The 20,000-nt window shown below is 47.4% G+C and overlaps 2 protein-coding genes across 4 annotated transcripts in view; one reads left to right on the forward strand and one right to left on the reverse strand.

The window, feature by feature from the left end:
• The window catches only part of LOC137873585 (integrin alpha-5-like), a 32,842-nt gene extending 18,595 nt beyond the window's left edge, over nt 1-14,247 (forward strand). For 2 of the 3 annotated variants that reach the window (XM_068711833.1, XM_068711834.1), the window contains exons 16-30: nt 1,289-1,344; nt 1,889-2,046; nt 2,824-2,961; nt 5,177-5,244; nt 7,845-8,028; nt 8,274-8,366; nt 8,819-8,898; nt 9,300-9,380; nt 9,522-9,627; nt 10,348-10,506; nt 10,617-10,712; nt 11,999-12,112; nt 12,690-12,791; nt 12,878-13,000; nt 13,580-14,247. In XM_068711833.1, the coding sequence (XP_068567934.1) occupies nt 1,289-1,344; nt 1,889-2,046; nt 2,824-2,961; nt 5,177-5,244; nt 7,845-8,028; nt 8,274-8,366; nt 8,819-8,898; nt 9,300-9,380; nt 9,522-9,627; nt 10,348-10,506; nt 10,617-10,712; nt 11,999-12,112; nt 12,690-12,791; nt 12,878-13,000; nt 13,580-13,663 (1,642 nt within the window). In that variant the 3' untranslated portion in view covers nt 13,664-14,247. The remainder of the gene's footprint in view (nt 1-1,288; nt 1,345-1,888; nt 2,047-2,823; nt 2,962-5,176; nt 5,245-7,844; nt 8,029-8,273; nt 8,367-8,818; nt 8,899-9,299; nt 9,381-9,521; nt 9,628-10,347; nt 10,507-10,616; nt 10,713-11,998; nt 12,113-12,689; nt 12,792-12,877; nt 13,001-13,579) is intronic. The other variant, XM_068711835.1, reaches the window with a different exon arrangement.
• Nucleotides 14,248-14,619: 372 nt separating this feature from the next.
• si:ch211-112f3.4 (EF-hand and coiled-coil domain-containing protein 1) lies at nt 14,620-18,757 on the reverse strand. The gene is made up of 9 exons (XM_068711836.1): nt 17,967-18,757; nt 16,594-17,023; nt 16,377-16,511; nt 16,116-16,195; nt 15,800-15,929; nt 15,577-15,715; nt 15,359-15,457; nt 15,134-15,203; nt 14,620-15,034 (listed from the first exon to the last, which is right to left on the reverse strand). The coding sequence occupies exons 1-9, from the start codon at nt 18,571-18,573 to the stop codon at nt 14,865-14,867; spliced, it is 1,860 nt and encodes a 619-aa protein (XP_068567937.1). The 5' UTR covers nt 18,574-18,757; the 3' UTR covers nt 14,620-14,864.
• Nucleotides 18,758-20,000: the final 1,243 nt, after the last annotated feature.

Genomic DNA, 20,000 nt, shown 5'->3' on the forward strand with positions numbered 1-20,000 from the left:
CACGAGAATGTCAAATGACCTCATGTTTGCCAGTTTCCCGTCCAAGCTGCTCTGAGCGGCGGTATTCTGAGAACCAGTAGAGGAGAGAAAGAGAGGAAAAAGAAGGGAACACTAACCCGCTCTAGACCGCTCTAACCATCAAACCTGGAACGCTTCTAGACTGCCGTGAGAGGCGGTCGCCAAATCATTTTTTTAAGTGTCTGATACAAGTGAGCCTTGTTGACGTGTTTACGGGTGTTTTCTTCGCTGCCGTGGTGACAAAAAGAAGACGAGGGGAGCGGAGGAGAGGAAGGTGGAGCGGTCATATGGAGAGAGTTATTACGACTGAAAACAGAGTTGTAACGTTCGGTCTCACGCAGCACACGAGGTGAACGTTCATACCAACACACACACACGTATGCGTCACTGCTCGCATGTTTTTTTAAACGTAGTTTGCAGATTTCAGATTTGAGTTTTTCTGCCTGCGTGCCGGGCGGTGTCGTGTTTCTGGGTTGTCCGTCTGTCTGTCCTCGGTAACGTGATACCTCAAGAAAGCCTTGAACGAATTCCTCCTAATATGGATTAAAGTCCACCTGATTAGATTTGAGTGGTCAAAGGTCACTGTAAACGTCAGGAGCACCATGAGCACCATGAGCTCCGTTCTTCACATTTGGCACAAGCCTCCAATAACACTAAAGGTTAAAGTGATCTCACAAAACCCGTTTTTATCCATGACTCAACACACACACACGTCTAAAAGAATGAAGTGATGAAGTGATGACTGGAGGCATACTACTAAACTAAACTACTAAACTTTAACTTTAAACTACCGCGAGGCGGTAATTCCAGTTTTTGTAAAACTCATTTGATCTCTTCTTCTTGCTGTCGTGGGGTCGCCATCTTGTTTTCTAGTGCACATGTGTGGAACGCGTCCACATCCACGTGTGCAGAGAAATATGACCACAACGATGGAGAGCTTAGAGACCGTGAACGATGAGGCTGATATCAGTGACTCAACTTTAACGCTGGCTTACATGCTACATCGTTCTCCTGTTCTTAGATGGCGGACTCCGCTGCCACCAATAAAAACCACCATACAGATAATAAGGTAATGACCGAGTGTGAAGAAAATGCCGAGCGTATACGCGGTATCAAACGTTGGATTTAATCTTGTGAAAATCTTAAAGATTATACATTTTAATCATAAAAGGACCGGCTGTACAGAAGGACCTCAAATCAGTGTAAACACATCTGTAAAAGCTCAGAGCTCAACTTCTCCCCATGTTTTGTGTCTGTGTTCAACCTCCAGTGTCAGCATCGGATTCTGCCTGCTGGCTAATGGGAAGCACCTCCCCTCTCATCTAGGTGAGGCACGCACACACACACACACACACACACACACACACACACACACATATACACACATGGTCCCTATTACCTTGCTTTCTTTGTGTTGCCACAAGTATGCCGGACCTCACTGTGGTCAATTTGGCAGTTAAGATCAAGATAAAAGAACAATCGTGTAAACACAGGGTAACTCGGTGGGCTCCAGTGTGTGTGTTCCTCCTTTCAGGGTATGTGTGTGTGTGTGTGTGTGTGTTCTTACTTTCAGGGTGTGTGTGTGTGTGTGTGTTCTTACTTTCAGGGTGTGTGTTGTCTGGGTTCTCCTCATAGTTGTCGTCATGTGAGCCACAGCAAGTTCCTCTTTCTGTATGCTGCATAGAGAGCAGAAGACAGAACATGAAGTAGCTTTACCATAATCATTTGTACCATTCCATGTGTTGCATGTGGTGAGGCACTCCTGTAACACGTCTACAGTTACATTTACATACATGTTTCATGTTTAAGCCACATGTGTGGATGTACAGACGTCGTCTTACTGTGTGAGTCTCTTTGTGTGTATTCCCAGGCTTTGTGGTGGAGGTTCAGCTGGACAGCGTGAAGCAGCACCAGAAGGACTCCATCAGGAGGACCCTGTTCCTGGACAGCCAGCAGCCCAGTCTGCTGAAGACCCTCCGCCTCGCCAACGGGGAACGCTTGTGCCACAACGCCAGGATCTACCTGCGGGTTAGTCGCGCTGGCCGTCTCTCCAACCTCAATTTGTCCTTTTTTATTTCCCTCATAAGAACCTGAAAGTCTAACTCCCGGGACGAACGTCGATTCCTTTTGTTGACCTCGGCCCTCAGGAGCCAGAGCGCCGACTTGTTTTCATTGGAGCCGTCTAATCAGAGTCTTTGTTGCACCTGCAGCACCAGGTGAACGGGATTAGCTCGCTGGCGGGGCAGAGGGTAAAAGTCACTTCCTGATAGACGGGGCTTGAAGTTGCTGTTTGAAGTGCAATTTGAGGCGAAAGCGGTACAGTACCAATCTTCTCATCAGTCAGCAGTGACCTGATCAAAGCGATCGCCTGAGTCGTATGTGTAAACGCTCATTGTAAGGACATAATGATCAGAGCACTTTGCTCTTTGACCGCACAGGAGATGGTTTGAATCTGCCAGTCAACACTTGTGTTGTTGGTACACGTCTGTGAAGAGGCCACATCGCTGTGGCTGGTTCTGAGAGAACCTAAAACAGACGGAATCCTACATTCAGGCCAATCGTTGCTGTTTGAACATCTGCTTCTGATTCTGTAAAGTGACAACTTTTTTTCTCTCGCTTCACTTGGAAGAGGGTTCCTACAATAATCCGCAGTAAGAGGAGGAGGAACATGTTTTTGCTCGTCATCAGAAGTGTCATTGAGAGCCGACATTAATACACCAGATACGAGTTCAGTCAACTCTCGGAGACGACAGACGTCATTCACATCAGTCATTCACATCAGTCACTCGTCTCTCTCTGTTGCAGGGCGAAGAGGAGTTTCGGGACAAACTCTCCCCCATCTTCATCAGCCTTAACTTCAGTCTGGATCCTCATGCCCCAGTGGATCAGCATGGCCTCAGACCAATCCTGAATTATGAGACGGAACAGCGCATAGAACAAAAGGTACTGTATGTGTATTAATAACCCATGATGCGTCTTGCATTAAAAGGCGTTTAATCTCTGTGTGGAGATGTGAACTGTATCTATGTTTAACGTTTCCACCCTGAACATCTAACCCACATGTGAACTGGTTGAACTGAGCAGACAGTCACCGCAGTGCTTACCGGTGCAGAGAGAGAGCATGGCAGACGGCGGCGTTTACGTACGCAGCGGTTCTCTGCAGGTTTAACTCCGCCCTCCACACCTCCATTTACACCATGCAGGCAGACGCTACAGCCACAGGCCCGCCATGTTAACGTTGACATTAAATGTAAGGCTCCTCTGCCAAAACCCCGTATGGTTGTGGGTTCAGGGTCGGCCCTGGCAGAGCTGAGCGGGTTAACGGTGCTCTGGTCTCCCTCGGTAATGATTCCTATGTGACGAGTCGGAAGGTTTATGGAGGACCGGCGAGTCATGGCTCTGCACAACACACAGAGAGTGTGTGTGTGTGTGTGTGTGTGTGTGTGTGTGTGTGTGTGTGTGTGTGTGGGGGGGGGGGGGGGGGGGGGCATTAATCAAGCAGCAAACAACCTTTTTCAATGTAAAGATATATTGTATTAATGTCTTTAACCTTTGCATAGAATGAGGTCGCTCTCTCTCTGTCTCTGTGTTGTAATCCGAGCTGCTCGGTGCTTCGGTTACATTCCTGTTAGAGTCTCTCCGTCGGGCCTCACTGGCTAGCTAGCGGCTGAAAGCTGTGACGGAGCGTAGCATCCACCCTCCGGGTTAGCACCGTCGGCTGCTAGCCTCCGGCTCGGCCGTGTTGAATCATATCTAGATATGCTCTGAACTTCGTAGTGAGCGTTTTTAAATCACAGTGGGTGTGGTCACACTGCATCAAGCCACAGTTCTGACCACACCTAGAGCTGACATCAAACCTCCAACGTTCAGACCGTAGATGTTTTCTCACTACTACTCATCCAATGTATTTACGCTCCATGATTCTCTCTACGCGGTGGTTTATTGATGCTGGCGGAGTCCGCCTCTCTGCACAGCACTCAGGTTGCACACTCAGTAGGTTTGAAGGTTTTTCCAGTGATTTGAAATGACTCTCAGGAATACAGACTCTTCTCCCAGAAGTCCTTGGATTTCTCTCCATGAATGTCGTTGAATGTAGTCTGATACATTAGTACAGTACAGGAGCTTCATTGAGTTAATGAGCAGATACTGTTTGACTAAACAATTATATAAAAATGTAACTGTTACGAATTTTAATTTAACATTTAATGCAGTTTAGCATGCAGCGCCATAGCCAGTGCTCTTCCAGCTCTGATTCTGTGTTTTCATCATTTCACATCTTGAAGTTGACCAACAGGCCAACCGAGGGTTGCATTGCTTTAAAGCTGGAGGGGAAACATGGATCAAACATATGGAAGATGAGGAGATGAAAGTGTTCAGAGGGGAGGACAGATAAGTCGGTGGTCATCACTTGATCTTCAGTCTGCTACAGAGACGTGATCCGTCTGTTCGGTGTTAAATGAGCGATAGATGGCCTCCTGAGTCCTGAGTGGATGTAAAACCGGGGACTCGGATGAGGAATCTGCACTGAGACGCCGTTAACCATTGCCAGGCTGATCCTCTGCTCTCTGTAGCATTCTTTGGGAATCTAATGCTTCCCATATGTTGGAGAGATGAGGGCATGGCAACAGTGACACTGTGAAGCTACTGGGAGGAATGGAGGAGAAAAGCAAAGATCTGAAGGGAAACAAATCAAATGTCATTCATCTTTACTGTGGTTTCTACCGAGTCGTTTGTCACCAAAGACTAAATCTTAGATTAAGCCCGACTCTCTTTTAAACGTGAGCTTTTCCCTCCTCATGTACAATACATCTTCCTCTCATTCTCCTGAAAACCTTCACCACGTGTTCTCTGTTCTTCCTCTTCTTCGTTTCCCACATTACTTTAATCCCGCGGACATGAAAGGATGCTGCGTTCGCACACGTTATTGTTACAGTTGTGTGCATGTAAGGAGAAGATGTCCACTGTACATCCTCTCTGATCCTTTCATTAAATCACCAGCAGTGCGCCGTCTTCTGTAAACATTCACTTCCTCGGGAGCTTTCCTCTCTCCATACCTTTGGACCTCGTTCCCTGGATCCCCCTCTCTCTTCTTCACCCATCACAACCGCCTTCGCTCCTCCTCTTCCTCCATTTATCTCGATCCTTCTCCCTTCCTCAGGCCCAGATTCAACTGGATTGCGGAGAGGACAACATCTGCGTCCCTGACCTCAAGCTGGCTGTTGACGGGTGAGAGGAAATCACCGCTCTGTTACTTTACCTGATTCAACAAACACACGTTCCACCCTGCAGTCGTGCTAAACAGTCTCCCAAACGTTTAACCCTAAACCCATACGTGACAACAGAGACACAACAGAGACACAACAGAGACACAACAGAGACACAACAGAGAACTAAATTAAAACTGCACGTTCCAAACAGATTGGTGTTCTCTGAGGAGAAGAACAAATCTTAATGTCATGAGAATCATGTCGTAATAATTCAAGGAGAAACTCGACCGACCCTGTAGTCTGCTTAGCGTTGCGTTACTGATATGGAAGTATCTCTTCAGACTCTGGTCTTTGAATTGTCTGGGAACGTTTGGGAAGCGGCTGTGTGCTGCCGTTCATCAGAGGTGTTAAACTAACTGAATACACTTCTGACCAGTTCTAAATCTCAGTATTGTTAACATCTCCATCTCCGATGAAGTTCAGCTCACAGCTGCTTCAGTGAGAAACATCTGGAGTCAGAGACACAGAGCTGCTCATCATTTTATAATACTATGAATTCATTCTCTAAAGCTCAGATTATCTGTAGAGGCTCTAATACTCCGCCATTGTTGTTTTGCTGATTTGTGATGCATCAGCGTGTCCCAAGGGACTCTACTAGAGTCTGAGCACTTAAAGAATCTGTTCATGGACGTTGCAGTTAAATGGCCTCGCCCATTAGGCCACCAGGTCACCTCAGGTATCCACGGTTTTAAAGGTATCATCAGTAAATGATATTGAACAATGTTCACAATGATAAACATCTCAACCCGATAGAGCTTCACATTGTGGTGTTTCCTCACCAAAGGGTAACAGAAGGCTGGAGGTACATCTTCAACAGTTGGTTGCTCAGTTAGAGGCACACTGGAGGTGTAGACTTGTACTTTTACCAGCAGAGTTGATGTATCAGGTGTACTTTTACCAGCACTTTTGATGTATCAGGTGTACATGCGATAAACGTCTCTGCTGATGGTTCCATGTTATCCCACTGATCACTATGTACACTGACAATAAGACACACAGTACCTTTAAACTAGTGATAATCAATGAAGCACCAGTATTGTTGCTGTGGTTGTGTTCCTGCAGGGAGAGACAGTGAAAGAGACAGAGCGTGGTAATGATGTCATGATGTCATGATGTAATGATGTCATGATATTCAAACAGATGAACAGGATTCAGACACACATGATGAGACACTGTTTACAGCTCATAACATGCAAAGATGTAGAGTTATGATTGATCATTTATCCTCGTTCGTGGGTGAAGGCCAGCCAAACATTTGGCAGTGTCTCCATCCATTCACACACACACACACACACACACACACACACACACACACACACACACTCTCTCCTCTCAGCCAGCTCTGCTACGAGGAGTGTTTCTCATTACGTGGCCATGTGATTTCTCTCAGGGAGAAAAGTCTCCCACGAAAACTCCACAGATCGGCATTTGTTGCCTCCAATGATTCAGCATCTTCCCTCTCTGTGAGACACGGGGCTTTTCTCTTGATATGTTTAACGTTCACTACCCTGTCGCTGGATTTCTGATTTGTAACCCACTGGCTTCAATTCTGCTTTCGTGAGCTTTGTGATCCGTTCTGTTTCCCAGAGAATGAAGCTCTGTGTTAACGTCTCAGCCGCACGCTGCAGATTCTGTCCTCATGTGCTGAGTGTTGTTGTTAGGGTTTACAGCGTTGCATAATTAAAATCATCTGGTGGTTGTCTTACCTAGAGAGGGGTCACTGCGTCCAGACGGGTGGGGAGGGGGGGGGCAGGGAATGAAAGAGGAACCCTGATTCTGACCCTCATCCAGACTCCTCTGCTCAACAGAAACATGAATGTAGCAGCACAAAGCAGGGCGGAGGGGGAGGGCTGGAGTCGGGAGAGTGTCGAGAGGATTTATCGCTCTCACTGAAAGTGTGTTTGCGCACAGGGAACACTGTGAACACGGCGGGGTGAGGCGGGGGTCGGTTTCCTGAGACAAATCACAGTGATCAGGTTTGGGTCACTTCCCCGGGTCAGCCACGGACAGAGACGCGTGGAGGAAATGTCCTCCGGGGACCGTCTGAAACAGAGAGGCATTGTCTGGAAGGACTTCACTGCTTCTCATTAACTTTTACTATTGCTTCTCTGGCATCTTGGTCCTGCCCTGCTCAGAGTCACTTCACATGAGCAGAGCAGCAGAGCTAGCACTCAGTGGAGGCCGTTACTTTCACTCATTTTGATTGCAGGAGATAAAATGGCCTTTGTGTAATAGATACTCACGAGAAACTCTACTTTAAAAGAGTTTACAGCCATGCAGAACAGGCTCTGTGAGGCTTTGAGCTAAATGCTAATGTCAGCATGCTAACACGCTGCAATGACGTTCAGCAGGTACATGAACCACGTTCACCTTCTCACTTTACTCATCAAGAACACATGTAAACTGAGGCTGATGGGGATGCTGTTCTTCACTTTAGTTATTTGACTTATAATTACTTAAACTACTTATAAATTCACTGTGCAGATGTTACTGCAATTTGCACACTTGTATGTGTGTCCGTCCTTGACGGGCGTCCTTCTTTTCCTGCTCCTCTCTCAGTGACAGAGCAGAGGTCTACCTGGGTGACGAAAACTCCCTGAGCCTGACGTTCAACGCCAGGAACGAGGGGGAGGGGGGGGCGTACGAGGCCGAGCTCTACGTGGTTCTCCCCCCAGAGGCCGACTACAGCGGGATAACGCGCAACAATGTGGTGAGCCCGACAACCGTCACTGTGACCACACCGGTAATAAGTACTATCTCTTCATCACTATTCTCCAACGTAAGCACAAATAGCAATACACAGCATGTTGAATTTTGTTGTAGCACTTGAAAACAGCGCACTGTTGAAAACAGCGCAAACCCACGTTGTGAACATTCCCACCGTTTCTTAGCAGAATAAAAACGCAGTATAAGACAATCCCTGTGTTTAGTTCTCCAGTCATCTTGACGTTGGAGTTGACAGTCTTTGGTGTTTTCGTGTCTCTCCAGAACTTGACTCAGCTGACGTGCAGCTATGAGGCAGAAAACCAGACCCGCTATCTCCTGTGTGATCTGGGAAACCCCATGAAGTCTGGTACCAGTGTAAGAGCCAACAGAGCCCGCATGTTGTCTTTGGCATTGTTCAGCTGTTCTGTCTCCGAACAAGTCGGGTCAAATTGTTGCGGCATGAAGTGATTCATACACAAACTCAAGATGACTTGATAAAACATACAAAACATGAATGTGATGGAGATAGAATATCTCAGACCAGAACTAGAGTCCAGCGTCAGTTTGATTATTTAAATCACCACCAATAGAATCAACTGGACTTCAGCATGTTAATGTGGAGGAGGAGGAGGAGGAGGAAGAAGAGGAGGAGGAGGAGGAGGAGGAGGAGGAGAAGGAGGAGGAGGAGGAGAAGGTCCCTTGAAGCTCCAGAGGGAGTGTAGAACAGTATTGAGTATGTGGAGAAAAAAACAAGTCAAATGCAAGACATCTCTCTGTTAAGCTTTTCATATTATTCGTCTCTCATGTTCCTTGAAATGATTTCCTAGTTACGGGCCGGCCTCCGGTTCACGGTGCCCAGACTGAAGGACACTCACAGAACTGTGCAGTTTGAGCTCCAAATACGAAGGTGGGTCACTTTTCAGACGGTCTGGCTCTGTGCAGTGAGATATGTTCATGAGTGATATCCACAGGTCCTTTAATGTCCAAACACAAAGTTATGAAGGAGGTTTGATTTAGCTTCATTTACACCATTGCAGAATCCTTTAAAATGATGACATCATCAGTTTTGAACAGAAGAAATGAACCCACGTCAGGACATTTATTACACTGTTGGTGGAGTTATTGTGTTATTGGGTTCTTCACATGAAGTGAAGATTTCTTTTACACGTTAAGGAAGTTATTACACCAGTGCTGCACGCAGCTACACATTTCTTTTTTTCCGTAAGTATTAGATTTATATTGTTGATTCTGTAGGAATCCATATTTCATAATCCAGAGTGAGATAAACGTTTTGTCTTCCTGTCGTAGTAAAAATGCGAACAACTCAGAGAGCGAGGTGGTGCTGTTCCAGCTGGAGGTGGCTGCCATGGCTGACGTGATTTTGCAAGGGTGAGGCTTGGAGGCCGACTCTTCCGCTGCATCAACGCATTATTAACTTAATTATTAACTTAATTATTAACTTAATTATTAACTTAATTATTAGCGTATCATTGTGGCTTCTGACACGTTCACTGTTTTCCTGTTTTTCAGTGTTTCTCGCCCAGACAAAGTCATCCTCCCCCCCCCCAACTGGAGCGTCAGTCAGAGTCTGAGGGGGGAGCGGGACGTGGGCCCTGAGCTGCAGCAGGTCTACGAGGTATTACTGCTCTCACACCTGTTCATCATTCAAAGGGTCTTTAATTTAGTGTTTCTAACCACATGTTTAGATTGTGTCTTTGCTTTAGATTTATTATAGAAAGAGATGAAATAGTTTCAATAGTTACATGTGAGAGCTCCACACTGTCTGTAAGAGGCTTCATTCACAGAACCACAACGTCCCGCTGAGAAACACACGGAGCTAGTTATTAATAATGACTGAACATTATCTCAACGTGAAAGAGTGAGGGTCATAAAGAATAAATAATAAATCATAATTATTTTACTATATAAATAATAAAATGTGACTTTAGGAAATAAAAAGTAACTTATAAGAAATAATAATAATTTAAATTGTATTAATATGTTTATAAAATGTATTTACTTTATTATTTATTAAGATAATAAAACAGTATATATATATATATATATATATATATATATATATATAACATTTCATAATGGTATAAGTTTGAGTTTTTATTATTCATTTTTTAATCACTTATTTATTCATGTCATATTTAACACGTTGGGGCTCCATAATAAATGTATTGTTTTGGGATATTGCCGGGTCAAGGCTCGGGTTGGTAGTTATAATAATGATAATAATAAAATCTAGGTTTATTATAAAGCGATCCTCTCCCCGGTCATCAGTCCTTGTGAAGATGTATGTATCTTGTATAACCTGCAGCAGGACTGTGACCCTCACTCTCTGTTTCAGCTGGTGAATAACGGTCCCAGCGTGGTCAGCCAGTCCACTTTAGAGGTGAGGTGTCCTCTGAGGGCTCACGGCCACGAGCTGCTCTACCCTGTGGAGGTGGTCACCGAGGGGCCGCTCAGCTGCTCCTCCAAACACACCTTCAATGCGCTGAAGCTCAAGGTGAGGAACGCAGCTCGGCCCGCATGGCCAACCGTTACCCTTGAGCTAATCTTGAGCCTCGAACCTTTGATTGTGTGCTGTTGACTCCGTCGATGTGTCGACGGATGTAGATCCAGCCTCCGGCAGCGGAGCTGAAATCCAGCCCTGAGCACCACATCCGGAGGAGGGACGTGAACAGAGACCTTCTGGCTGAACAAGGAAACCTGGTGAGACGACAAGGACAGTTGTAAAGATGCTTTCTGCTGTAATACGATCTGCACTATGTTCAAAAGCTCGAGTCTAACCAGCCGTGGTTACATGCCAATCGTTTAGATTAACATGTGTGTGTCCAGAAATGGTTTAGTTTAGCCTAGCTTAGCACAAAGCCTGGGACCGTTAGCCTAGCTAAGGGAACAGCTGTTCTTTCTCCATTCAGTCGTCAAGCAAATTCTAAGCAAAGCAGAAGAAGAAGAGGTTAGGAACCGGAAACAAAACAAGTCGCCTTCACATCTAACCACAAAGGGGAGGGGTCTTCAGGACTGTGTTTCGAGTTGACTCCTCGTGTCCCATGAAGACGTCCAGGAGGTGTTTTGTTTTCCTCCTTCTCGTCCTCCTCCACTCAGCATGTGGAGGGAATCGTGGTGACGCTGTTCTCTCCAAACCAAACCACAACAGAGGCTCTTTAGGCCCTTGTGTTGGGTGTTCAGTCCCACATGGGAGTGTGTTTTCACTAGTGTGTGGCTCTGAGGTTTTAATGCTGCACATTCATGTAGTTTATTTAGACTAAAATAGTCCAGTCAGATAGTAGAAGAGGAAGCACCGGCCTCCGCACTGGAGTTGTAATGAGATTACTTCTTTCAACAGAGGAAATGGGGATAGACACAACGAGCTCTGGTCAACATCTGCTGCTCGCTGTGATCGTTGTGGAGATGAACTTAATTGGGTTTGTGATTCACCGGGTTCCTCTCCGCGTCACTGACTGTAATGTTTGACGGCTAATCTCTTCTGGTATTCAAATGAAGCGTCTTCAAGATTCTTCTCAGCATACATGGAACTGTTTAGCCAGAGATACATATTAGTAACAAACGAACCGAGGCGATGACTGTTATTAGCAGCATGAGTGGAAAGCATCTTCAGACGATGAGATGGACTTAAGATCAGATTACTACGTTACGCGGCATCGGGGGGGAAGTGTTGATCGCTTTTTTGGAAGTATTCAGATCCAACAAAGTAGCAACAACGCAATACTAAAACACTATACACCACAAATACAAGTTGTGCATTGAAAAAGTCAGCAAAATGTACTAATTGCATGTACAAGTACACCTCTCACCACTAGGGTGGAGGATCAGCAGGAGAAGTCTATTACTCCCACACTAAAATGTCCTTTTTATATTTTATGATTTCTGCAGAGGAAGATGATTTTGGTTTGAGGCTTCGAGGCCCAAATCAGCCGTGAGAATGAATAGTGCTCGTGCAGTGCATGTGTGACGGTGGCTTTGTCCCTCTGCAGACGTGCTCGGCGGTGGAGTGCTGGCAGCTGCAGTGTGACGTCGGGCTGCTGGAGAAAGGAGCCAGCGCTATCCTGACTTTACGCTCCAGACTGTGGGCCGAGACCTTCATCGAGGTGAGACGGAGGGACAGACCGCTCTGTGGTCGTTTACTGCCCTCTGTCGGCCAGGTCATCAAAATACAATTACACATGTGTGTTCTGACTCCAGGCTAATTCCATACTGTATGTACTACACTGTTCATAGTAGCCCATATCTAAACAATGATCATAGCAGCAAACAACACAACATCTGGTTAACAGTAGGATGATGGAGGATGATGCTGTCTGATGTCTGTGAATCTCTGTTAGTGATTGTTTGGCTTGATGTGGGTAAACTCTTAAAGGGACAGTTTACCCAAAATCGAAAGTCCATATTTTCCTCTTTACCAGTCGAGATTAATACACAGACCTTGTTGTGAGTAGTTTCATGAAGCACAGCTGCTCTCAACAAGGTCCGTTTGTCATCGTGAGTTTTTCTTTTCGCGCCATACGGCCGACACCTCCACAATGAGATAACTCACACCAGAACCATCTAGATGGATGAATAGCACTGCAGGCTAGAGGAAGAATATGCATGTTTGTTTTTTTGGAGTGAACTGTCCCTTTGAGACACTGGCAGCCTTCATTAACAGGTGTGTCTGCTGGTCCACAGAGGGCCTATCAGCAGTATGTTCTGGAGTGCTCTGTCCAGTACAAGGTGGACAGGATGCCTTATTCAATCCCTCCCAAGTTCAAGCCATCGGGATCCAAAAAGGTAACTTCCTCTGATTTATTTTGATTTTCTCATGGAAGATCAAGGTGAACAAACGTGCAGATGCTCATCTGATCGCTGTGGTTCAGGTGGTGACGGCTGTGATGTGGAGCAAGCCGGACAGTCCGTTCCCCGTTCCGGTGTGGATCATCATCCTGGCTGTTCTAGCTGGGTTGTTATTACTCGCCCTGCTCATATACCTGCTCTACAAGGTAACCATAAAGATATGTCTCTGACTGGCTTAAAATCAGGACGCCTCAGGGACAGTTTAACAGGCTTAGTTAGTGTTACTACAGGGTCCAAAAGACAGGTCTACAGGTCTACAGTGCACCATTTCAAAAGACACAAAACCACCCCAAATACATGCAAAACTACCACAAAGAGATGCAAAACCACTACAGAGACATGCAAAACCCAACTAAAAGGAAACGCACAACGACTGCAGATGACAAATAGAATGACCACAGAGACACAACACTGAAATTAAGAGTCACCAAACAACCACAAAGAGACACAACACAACTACAAAAAGACAAAATGACTGCAAAGACATATTTAACAATGTGTTGATTAAATATGTTTTAGCTCAAATTTAGTTGAATTTGATAGAAACAAACATCATCATCATCTCCAGGCCACGGTGGACCAACATCTCAAATGCTTTTTCTATGAGGTTTTTGTAAAACCGTAAAATGTACAATTTGTTACGTAAACAAGAGTTTAGAGAACAGTCCAGACTTTGTGTCCGATTGAGTCCAATCTGATCTTCCTCTCTCCATGTTTCCCTCCAGATGGGCTTCTTTAAAAGGTCGGACCCGTACGGCACCACCATGGAGAAGGCCCAGCTCAAACCCCAGGCGTCCTCTGAAGCCTAGAACCGAGCCGGAGCTGCTCCACAGAACTGGAACCATCGTCTCTTTTCTCAAACAAATAAGGAAACGTGCTAATGAGGCAACCCATGTATGAAGGGACAGCTACGGTGCTGTATCTCTGGACCTGCACTAGAACGCCTACACAGGTTGAATATGCACTGCTGCTTCGGACATGACGGCGGCGAGGGTTCGCCCCTCAAGAAGCTCATCGTGTTGACCCGGAAAGGATCAGAACTTCATAGCCCACATCAGTACAGGAAAAGAAATGCACCTCCAACAAAAGGCACTAATGCTACAGTATCTCTCCGTTCCTAAAAGGTGTGTTCAAGCCCTGTTAGCATTCCCAGCGTTCAGTAAGCCTTAGTGCGAGTTATACTCCGCTCTTTATTTATGGCTCAGTGTTCTTCCTGTTGGCTGTTGAATGTTGTTCTGTAACTGTCTGCAGGACAATCCTGACCAAACCGCAACGCTTAACTGGAACTATTCCTCTCCCACATTGGGAGGTATTGTGTGTATGTCGTGTTGTGTGTAACGTGTTCATTGGTGTTGTGGCCCAGAATAAAAGCATCATTTTGTATACCCACCAACAGTGTGGTACTTGTTGAGGAACAGGATGGATCCACGTGGTCCTCATGAGGACCAGGATGGATCCACATCTCTGGTCACCAGTAGATCCTCCTCATCATCAGTGAGAGCTGCTCTTCAGCAGCAGGTCAGTGGTGTGTTGTCTGTAGGAGATCAAAGCGTTCAACAGCTTCTTCACGTGAGTCCACAAAGATCTGAGACTTGAGATGAACCCTCATCTGTTAACTTCAACTGTTACTGATTAGTTTGGAGACGACTCGTATTTCTTATTTCAGCCACAAGATGGCGCCGTGACATGTGAAGCACACACAGCTGACAGTAATTGCAGGTGATGCATGATGTTTGATCAGCAGTGATGTGATTCTATTATGGGATGTCTTGTTGCCTACGCTCACTGGTAATAAAGTGTTTGGATAAAACAACGTAATCATTGAAATGAAATAGAAACAGAATAGAACACAAAGAGACTAAATATAATAAATCTTTAAATACATTGAACCAGTTTAAGACACTTTCTTGAGTGCAAACAAGCAGAAGATCAAAGGAGGAAGAGGATGAGCAGAGGTCATCTAGCAGGAGATGAGCGGAGGTCATCTAGCAGGAGATGAGCGGAGGTCATCTAGCAGGAGATGAGCAGAGGGTTGACGCTGCTGCTTTTACAGCCTGAAGATGAAACCAGAGCTTTGTCTCTGCCGTCTCCTACTCCGTCATCTCCTCCGCCCCCGAGGAGATCCCCGGAGGAGAGCCGGACACAGAGGGCGTCAGCTACCTGCAAGACCTGAGACGGACCTGGGCGGGGAAGTAGAGAAGTACCACGGATCAGGTTTAGTAAGGAGCCACACTGAACTAAGACTACATGGACAAGGTGAGGACATAGAACACACCTACCGTCTCCACTCCTGCTGCACACGTCCAGAGTGTCCATCACGATCTTCCCCAGCACCCTGCGGGACACGTTCTACAGACGGGGGGAGGAGCTTCACTTTAGTAGAAATACAACATGAGAAACCAACACATCATACTTTAACTGTGTGTGTGTGTGTGTTTGTGTGTGTGTGTGTGTGTGTGTGTGTGTGTGTGTGTGTGTGTGTGTATGTGTGTGTGTGTGTGAACCTTGTTGCGTAGCTGCAGCAACAGTGTTAGTGCATCCGCGAGTTTGTCCTCCAGCATGGACAGACGCATCTTCGTCTTGTCCTCCTCTTCCTCGGGCCTCTGGGAGACAGTGAGGAGGAGACATGAATCAAACCGTCAGCAGTCAGACGAGGGACCGGCTTCTTCACAGCTTTACACTATTTGAGACTCGGTCTGCGCTCCAGGTTCCTCTCACCCACCTGTTCTTCTTCTGAGCGTGCGCCCCCCTCTGGGTGCTCCTGGTTTCGTCCCGTCTTGCTGCGACGCCCCCTGCTGATGAGGCTTCTATCGCGCAGGCGGTTCTGATGGACGGCTTGATGGGCCGCGGGGTCCTGACATCTGGAGGAATAAGCAACAACAAAGTGACATTTGGAACGGAAGAGCGTGTCCACGGTGGCGGCGGCGTGGTGGGTGGTGGCTAACCCTTTGCCCCAGCTGTGCGGTCGGTGCTTCTTCACCTCCGACGGGCGGCGCTGCTCTTCCTCCCCCGTCCCTCTGTCCTCCTCCTCTTCATCGGAGGCAGCTCTGCCCTCCACCGCTCTCTGCAGACACTCTGTAGAAGCAGTCACTACTTTTATTGAATGTTCTATTGCAAAACTTTGGTTAAAAAAGAAATGTGTGTTATTTATTTCACTCTTATTTGTTACACGTGTAAGGTCCATCTAAGGCCTTAAATACATCAACAGAAACGGTTCTGAAGATCTTGTTCGCCAACAGACGGGACCGAGAGGTCGTTCACCTGTCTCGCTGCAGGCGTCTGCTGCTCCGATTGGGTACGTTTCCTGATGGGCGGGGTCGGGGGTGCAGGTGCAGCGGGACCTGAGGGCGGCGACCAGAAGAGAGAACAAAACTCTCAACTGTGCTTTTATTTTGTAACCTGGTGTGTGTTGAACGTTAACCCCGTCTACTTCAAATCAGTGGAGCGCAGAGGCAGATGATGTGTAAATAGATGCACACACGCCCGTGCACACACGCCCGTGCACACTCACGGTGTTAGTACCTGTACTGGTGTAGCTCAGCCTCCAGTCGGGCGACCCTGGCCTGGAGCTGCGGCACAGACCGAGCCTGCTCCTGGATCGTCCGAACCCTCTGAAGCCCCAAGCTCAGAGCCTCCCTGGCCTCCTCCGCCCGCCTCCTGATGGAGAGATCAGCCCAGATCATCAGAGCCCTTCCTCTAACCTGCATCATCGGGTTTACTTCACTTTAAAGACCAGAACCTGATGTGAGCGTTCTCCTTCCTCAGCGCCGACTCCGCCCCGTGAAGCTTGCGCACCTCCTGGTAGGCCCAGCGCAGCTCCTCCTCCAGGCGCTCGTTGAACTTCATGGCCTCCTCCAGCTGCCCGTCGCGCGAGGCTCGGATCAGCTTCAGCTCCCTTTCGAGGGGGTCCCGGATGTCCCGTCTCCTCGCCGCCCTCCTCGCCGCGTCCCCTCCGGCGCCTTTAATCCTGCGCGTCGGCACCAGTTTGCCTTGGTCGAGGGTGATGGAGGTTGTCGGGGTTGAAGCTGCGGTTTTAAAGCTGGTGGGGGGAGGGAGGGTGCAGCTCCCCTCCCGCCGGAGGGCCACCTCCAGGGCCAGGCAGCGAGCGTCGCTCCCCTGCAGCGCCGAGCGGAGGTCCTCCACCAGCTCCCTCAGAGCGGCTACCTCATCTGGAGGAGGAGGAGGAGGAGGAGGAGGAGGAGGAGGAGGAGGAGAAGAAGAAGAAGAAGAAGAAGACAACAATCATATCACTTTTCACACTTCCTGTGCTGCTTATTTCCTGTACTGTTCCACTGTTAGTTGTAGGTACTTATGCTTTACCTGAGTATTCTAACTTTATTGTACTATATACTTTTAACACACTATATTTTAGAGGGAATATTACATTCTGGGTAATTCTGAGGCACTCGTACTTTACTTCTTTATACTTCTACTCCACATTTCAGAGGAAAGTGTCACACTTTATATTTATCTGGCAGCTTGTTTACTTCACAAGTTCAACACATCAACAAATAAATAAGATTATAAAATCAAATGTTCAAGATGAAAGCTGCTCCTCGTGGTTCAGAAGTCCTTCAGTTCTACCTCTGAACCTCAGATCATTTCATTCACTGATAAATACTCAAAGACGTCAAACTCTCTAATATTTCACAACTAAAAGAAAAGAGAGAAAAGCCTAAAATATGAATAATGTTGAGTATCATCACTTTCCTCTTTCCTCTCAGGACCTCAGACTGATCTTGTCTGGACCCTTATAGGTCACTATTTATCAAGTTAAACCAGCTCCACCTCACGCTGACGTCACATACAACAACACATCAGTCCCAGCTGGGACCCTGTTCACCTTGTTGTGTTGAGACATTTGCTTAAGAAAAGGGGAGCAGCCTCCACTCACAGGAGAGAACAGATGGAGCAGGAGGTGGTGGAGGTGAAGAGCACCACACTAAACAGAGCGGAAGGTTCTGCTGACTATTATAATAATGAATACATAAATGAGATGTGAGTTCTATATGAGTCTTTGAGTCATGTCACATTAACTGATCATCTTAAATACATTCACTGGATTCTGTTAGTGCAGTAACACGAGCGACAGACGTCCAGCTGGTGCGGTACCTGACTCGCGGTCCTCTGCGGTTCGACCTTTAATCGACCGGTGAACGGCTCCGTTCTGATCCCTCGCCAGATCAAAACTCACACATTTCCTCCGCCTGACGCGCGGCCACCGGAGCCGGATCTGCCTCTCCACCAGCTCCGTGTCCCCGGTTACGGGCAGGCGCTCGGCGCACTCTCCGGTGCCTCTGCCGCGCGCGCTGCGCACACGGAAATACCCACAGAGGCGCGAGTGGAAGTCTTTAAAGGAGAGCCGGCAGGGTAGCGCGGAGCACGCATCCCCGAACTCCTCGTCTTCCTCGCGCTTTTCTTCATCTCCGGCTCCCCATTCCGTCGTCCTGTTTTCTGTCTCCGCTGCAGAGAGTCCCAGCACGGCGCACAGCGCGGTGAAGTCCTCCGCCGACACCGCGTCGTCCCGGCTGGGGTGGGCCAGGTGGTGGAAGACCTCCTGCAGGTATTGGTCCACCCCGGTGGCCAGGACGACGATCTCGTTATCCGCACCGGGATCGGGGCAGTGGTGATGGGCCAGCGCGCTCCGGAGCCACTCGCTTTTACGCGCTGCCCGCGGCGAGGGCTGCACGCGCTGCGGGACCAATGCGGTGCGCTCCATGACTGCACGTGAACCGACTCAAGTTGTGCCTCTGGACCTCACCGCATGGACACCGTAATTACGGGAAACAGCATCGGATACGACTTAAGTCCAGAACCAGGATGTGTTTGTGTGGTTCGGTGTCTGGAAACTCCCCCTGGATCGAGTCAAGATCTGATCCCCTCGGGGGAGGAAAAAAAGTCCCACTGAACCGACTCCACCCACTGTGTGCACACTCTGACCGCGCATGTGTGTGAGAGACTGTACCATTAAGGTGCGTCTCGACGTTTACAGTATGCAAGGAAATGTATGTGTGTGTGTGTGTGTGTGTGTGTGTGTGTGTGTGTGTGTGTGTGTGTGTGGGGGGGGGGGGGGGGGGGGGGGGGCTGTGTGGCTCTCATATCAAGTGTTCCCCAAAACACTTTGCAAGACGCATCAGTGATACATGATATCATAAATGTATGAATATGACAGAGCCTGGAGACAAACTCGACGTGAGTCACGGTGGTTTCACTTCAAGTGGATCTTGACTCACAGCACAACAACGTCTCCTGATGCTCGTCACCTTCTGTTCCCACTACCGTCACGCACGCGGACCTTCATGTGGAAGTCAAAGATGAATTTGTTTCCCGGGAAACAGGCAGGAAATACCTTTCCTTCTCTCACCTGACAGCCGTAACAAAGAGAACGTCTCGATGACACGCACCTGTGACGAAGCCGCAGCACGCACATTACGCACCAGTAACACTCCGCTGCTGACACCCTGACCGCAGCATTAGTGCCAAAAGTATATGAAAACATGACTTTAAATAGATTAATGTCAAATCAAACAACAATCAATAAAGTTGAAGACTTTTCACAATGAATAAAACAAATAACTAATATGACATGATGTATAAAGATGAATGAAACATCAAAGACGACTGTTGCACAGAACTCTTCATCATATTCTCTCATCTCAGCATTTCTTCTCTTTCGCAGTCAAACATCGTCCTGATGTCCTCTCCTGTTCATCCCATGAGTCAAATAACTCAGAGAAACACTGAAGGCTGTGGAAATGAGAATAACTTTTAATAATAATGTCTCTATTACCTTCTATAGTTATGTAAAAGTAACGTTGTTTTGTATTTAAAAGCCTCTGGACTCTGGTTATGTAATAAATACTCATTTTAAAAATGAATGAAGCTCTTTTCTGTCCATGTGTCTTGAGACCAGAACCAGGTCTTGAGTTTAGGACCTTCAGGACCCCTTCCTGCACACTACTGTAGAAAGATGAGTCACCTGAGGTCCCATGAGCCCCGAGAGAGAAACCTGAGAGATGGTTTTGTCTTTGTTTTGGTTTCCAGCACTCTTCTGAATACGGCTGAACCGCAGCGCTCGCCGTGACTCATCGGGGGCTTTTCACCTTAAAGGTGTGTGAGCGTACTGAAGGCCACTACCCAGAGACA

This window comes from Cebidichthys violaceus, unplaced genomic scaffold (assembly GCF_023349555.1).
Source record: "Cebidichthys violaceus isolate CVI_PGR_0920_01 unplaced genomic scaffold, fCebVio1.0.p SCAF_17, whole genome shotgun sequence".
NCBI classification, from domain to species: Eukaryota; Metazoa; Chordata; class Actinopteri; order Perciformes; family Stichaeidae; genus Cebidichthys; species Cebidichthys violaceus.

Bases quoted from the DNA above. Each gene is read 5' to 3' on its own strand.
- si:ch211-112f3.4 (XM_068711836.1), bottom strand. From the start codon at position 18,573: ATGGAGCGCACCGCATTGGTCCCGCAGCGCGTGCAGCCCTCGCCGCGG. The intron at 15,930-16,115 runs GTGAACGACCTC...CTGCTTCTACAG, and splicing joins AGACGCCTGCAGCGAGACAG to AGTGTCTGCAGAGAGCGGTG. The intron at 15,716-15,799 runs GTTAGCCACCAC...TTATTCCTCCAG, and splicing joins CCGCACAGCTGGGGCAAAGG to ATGTCAGGACCCCGCGGCCC.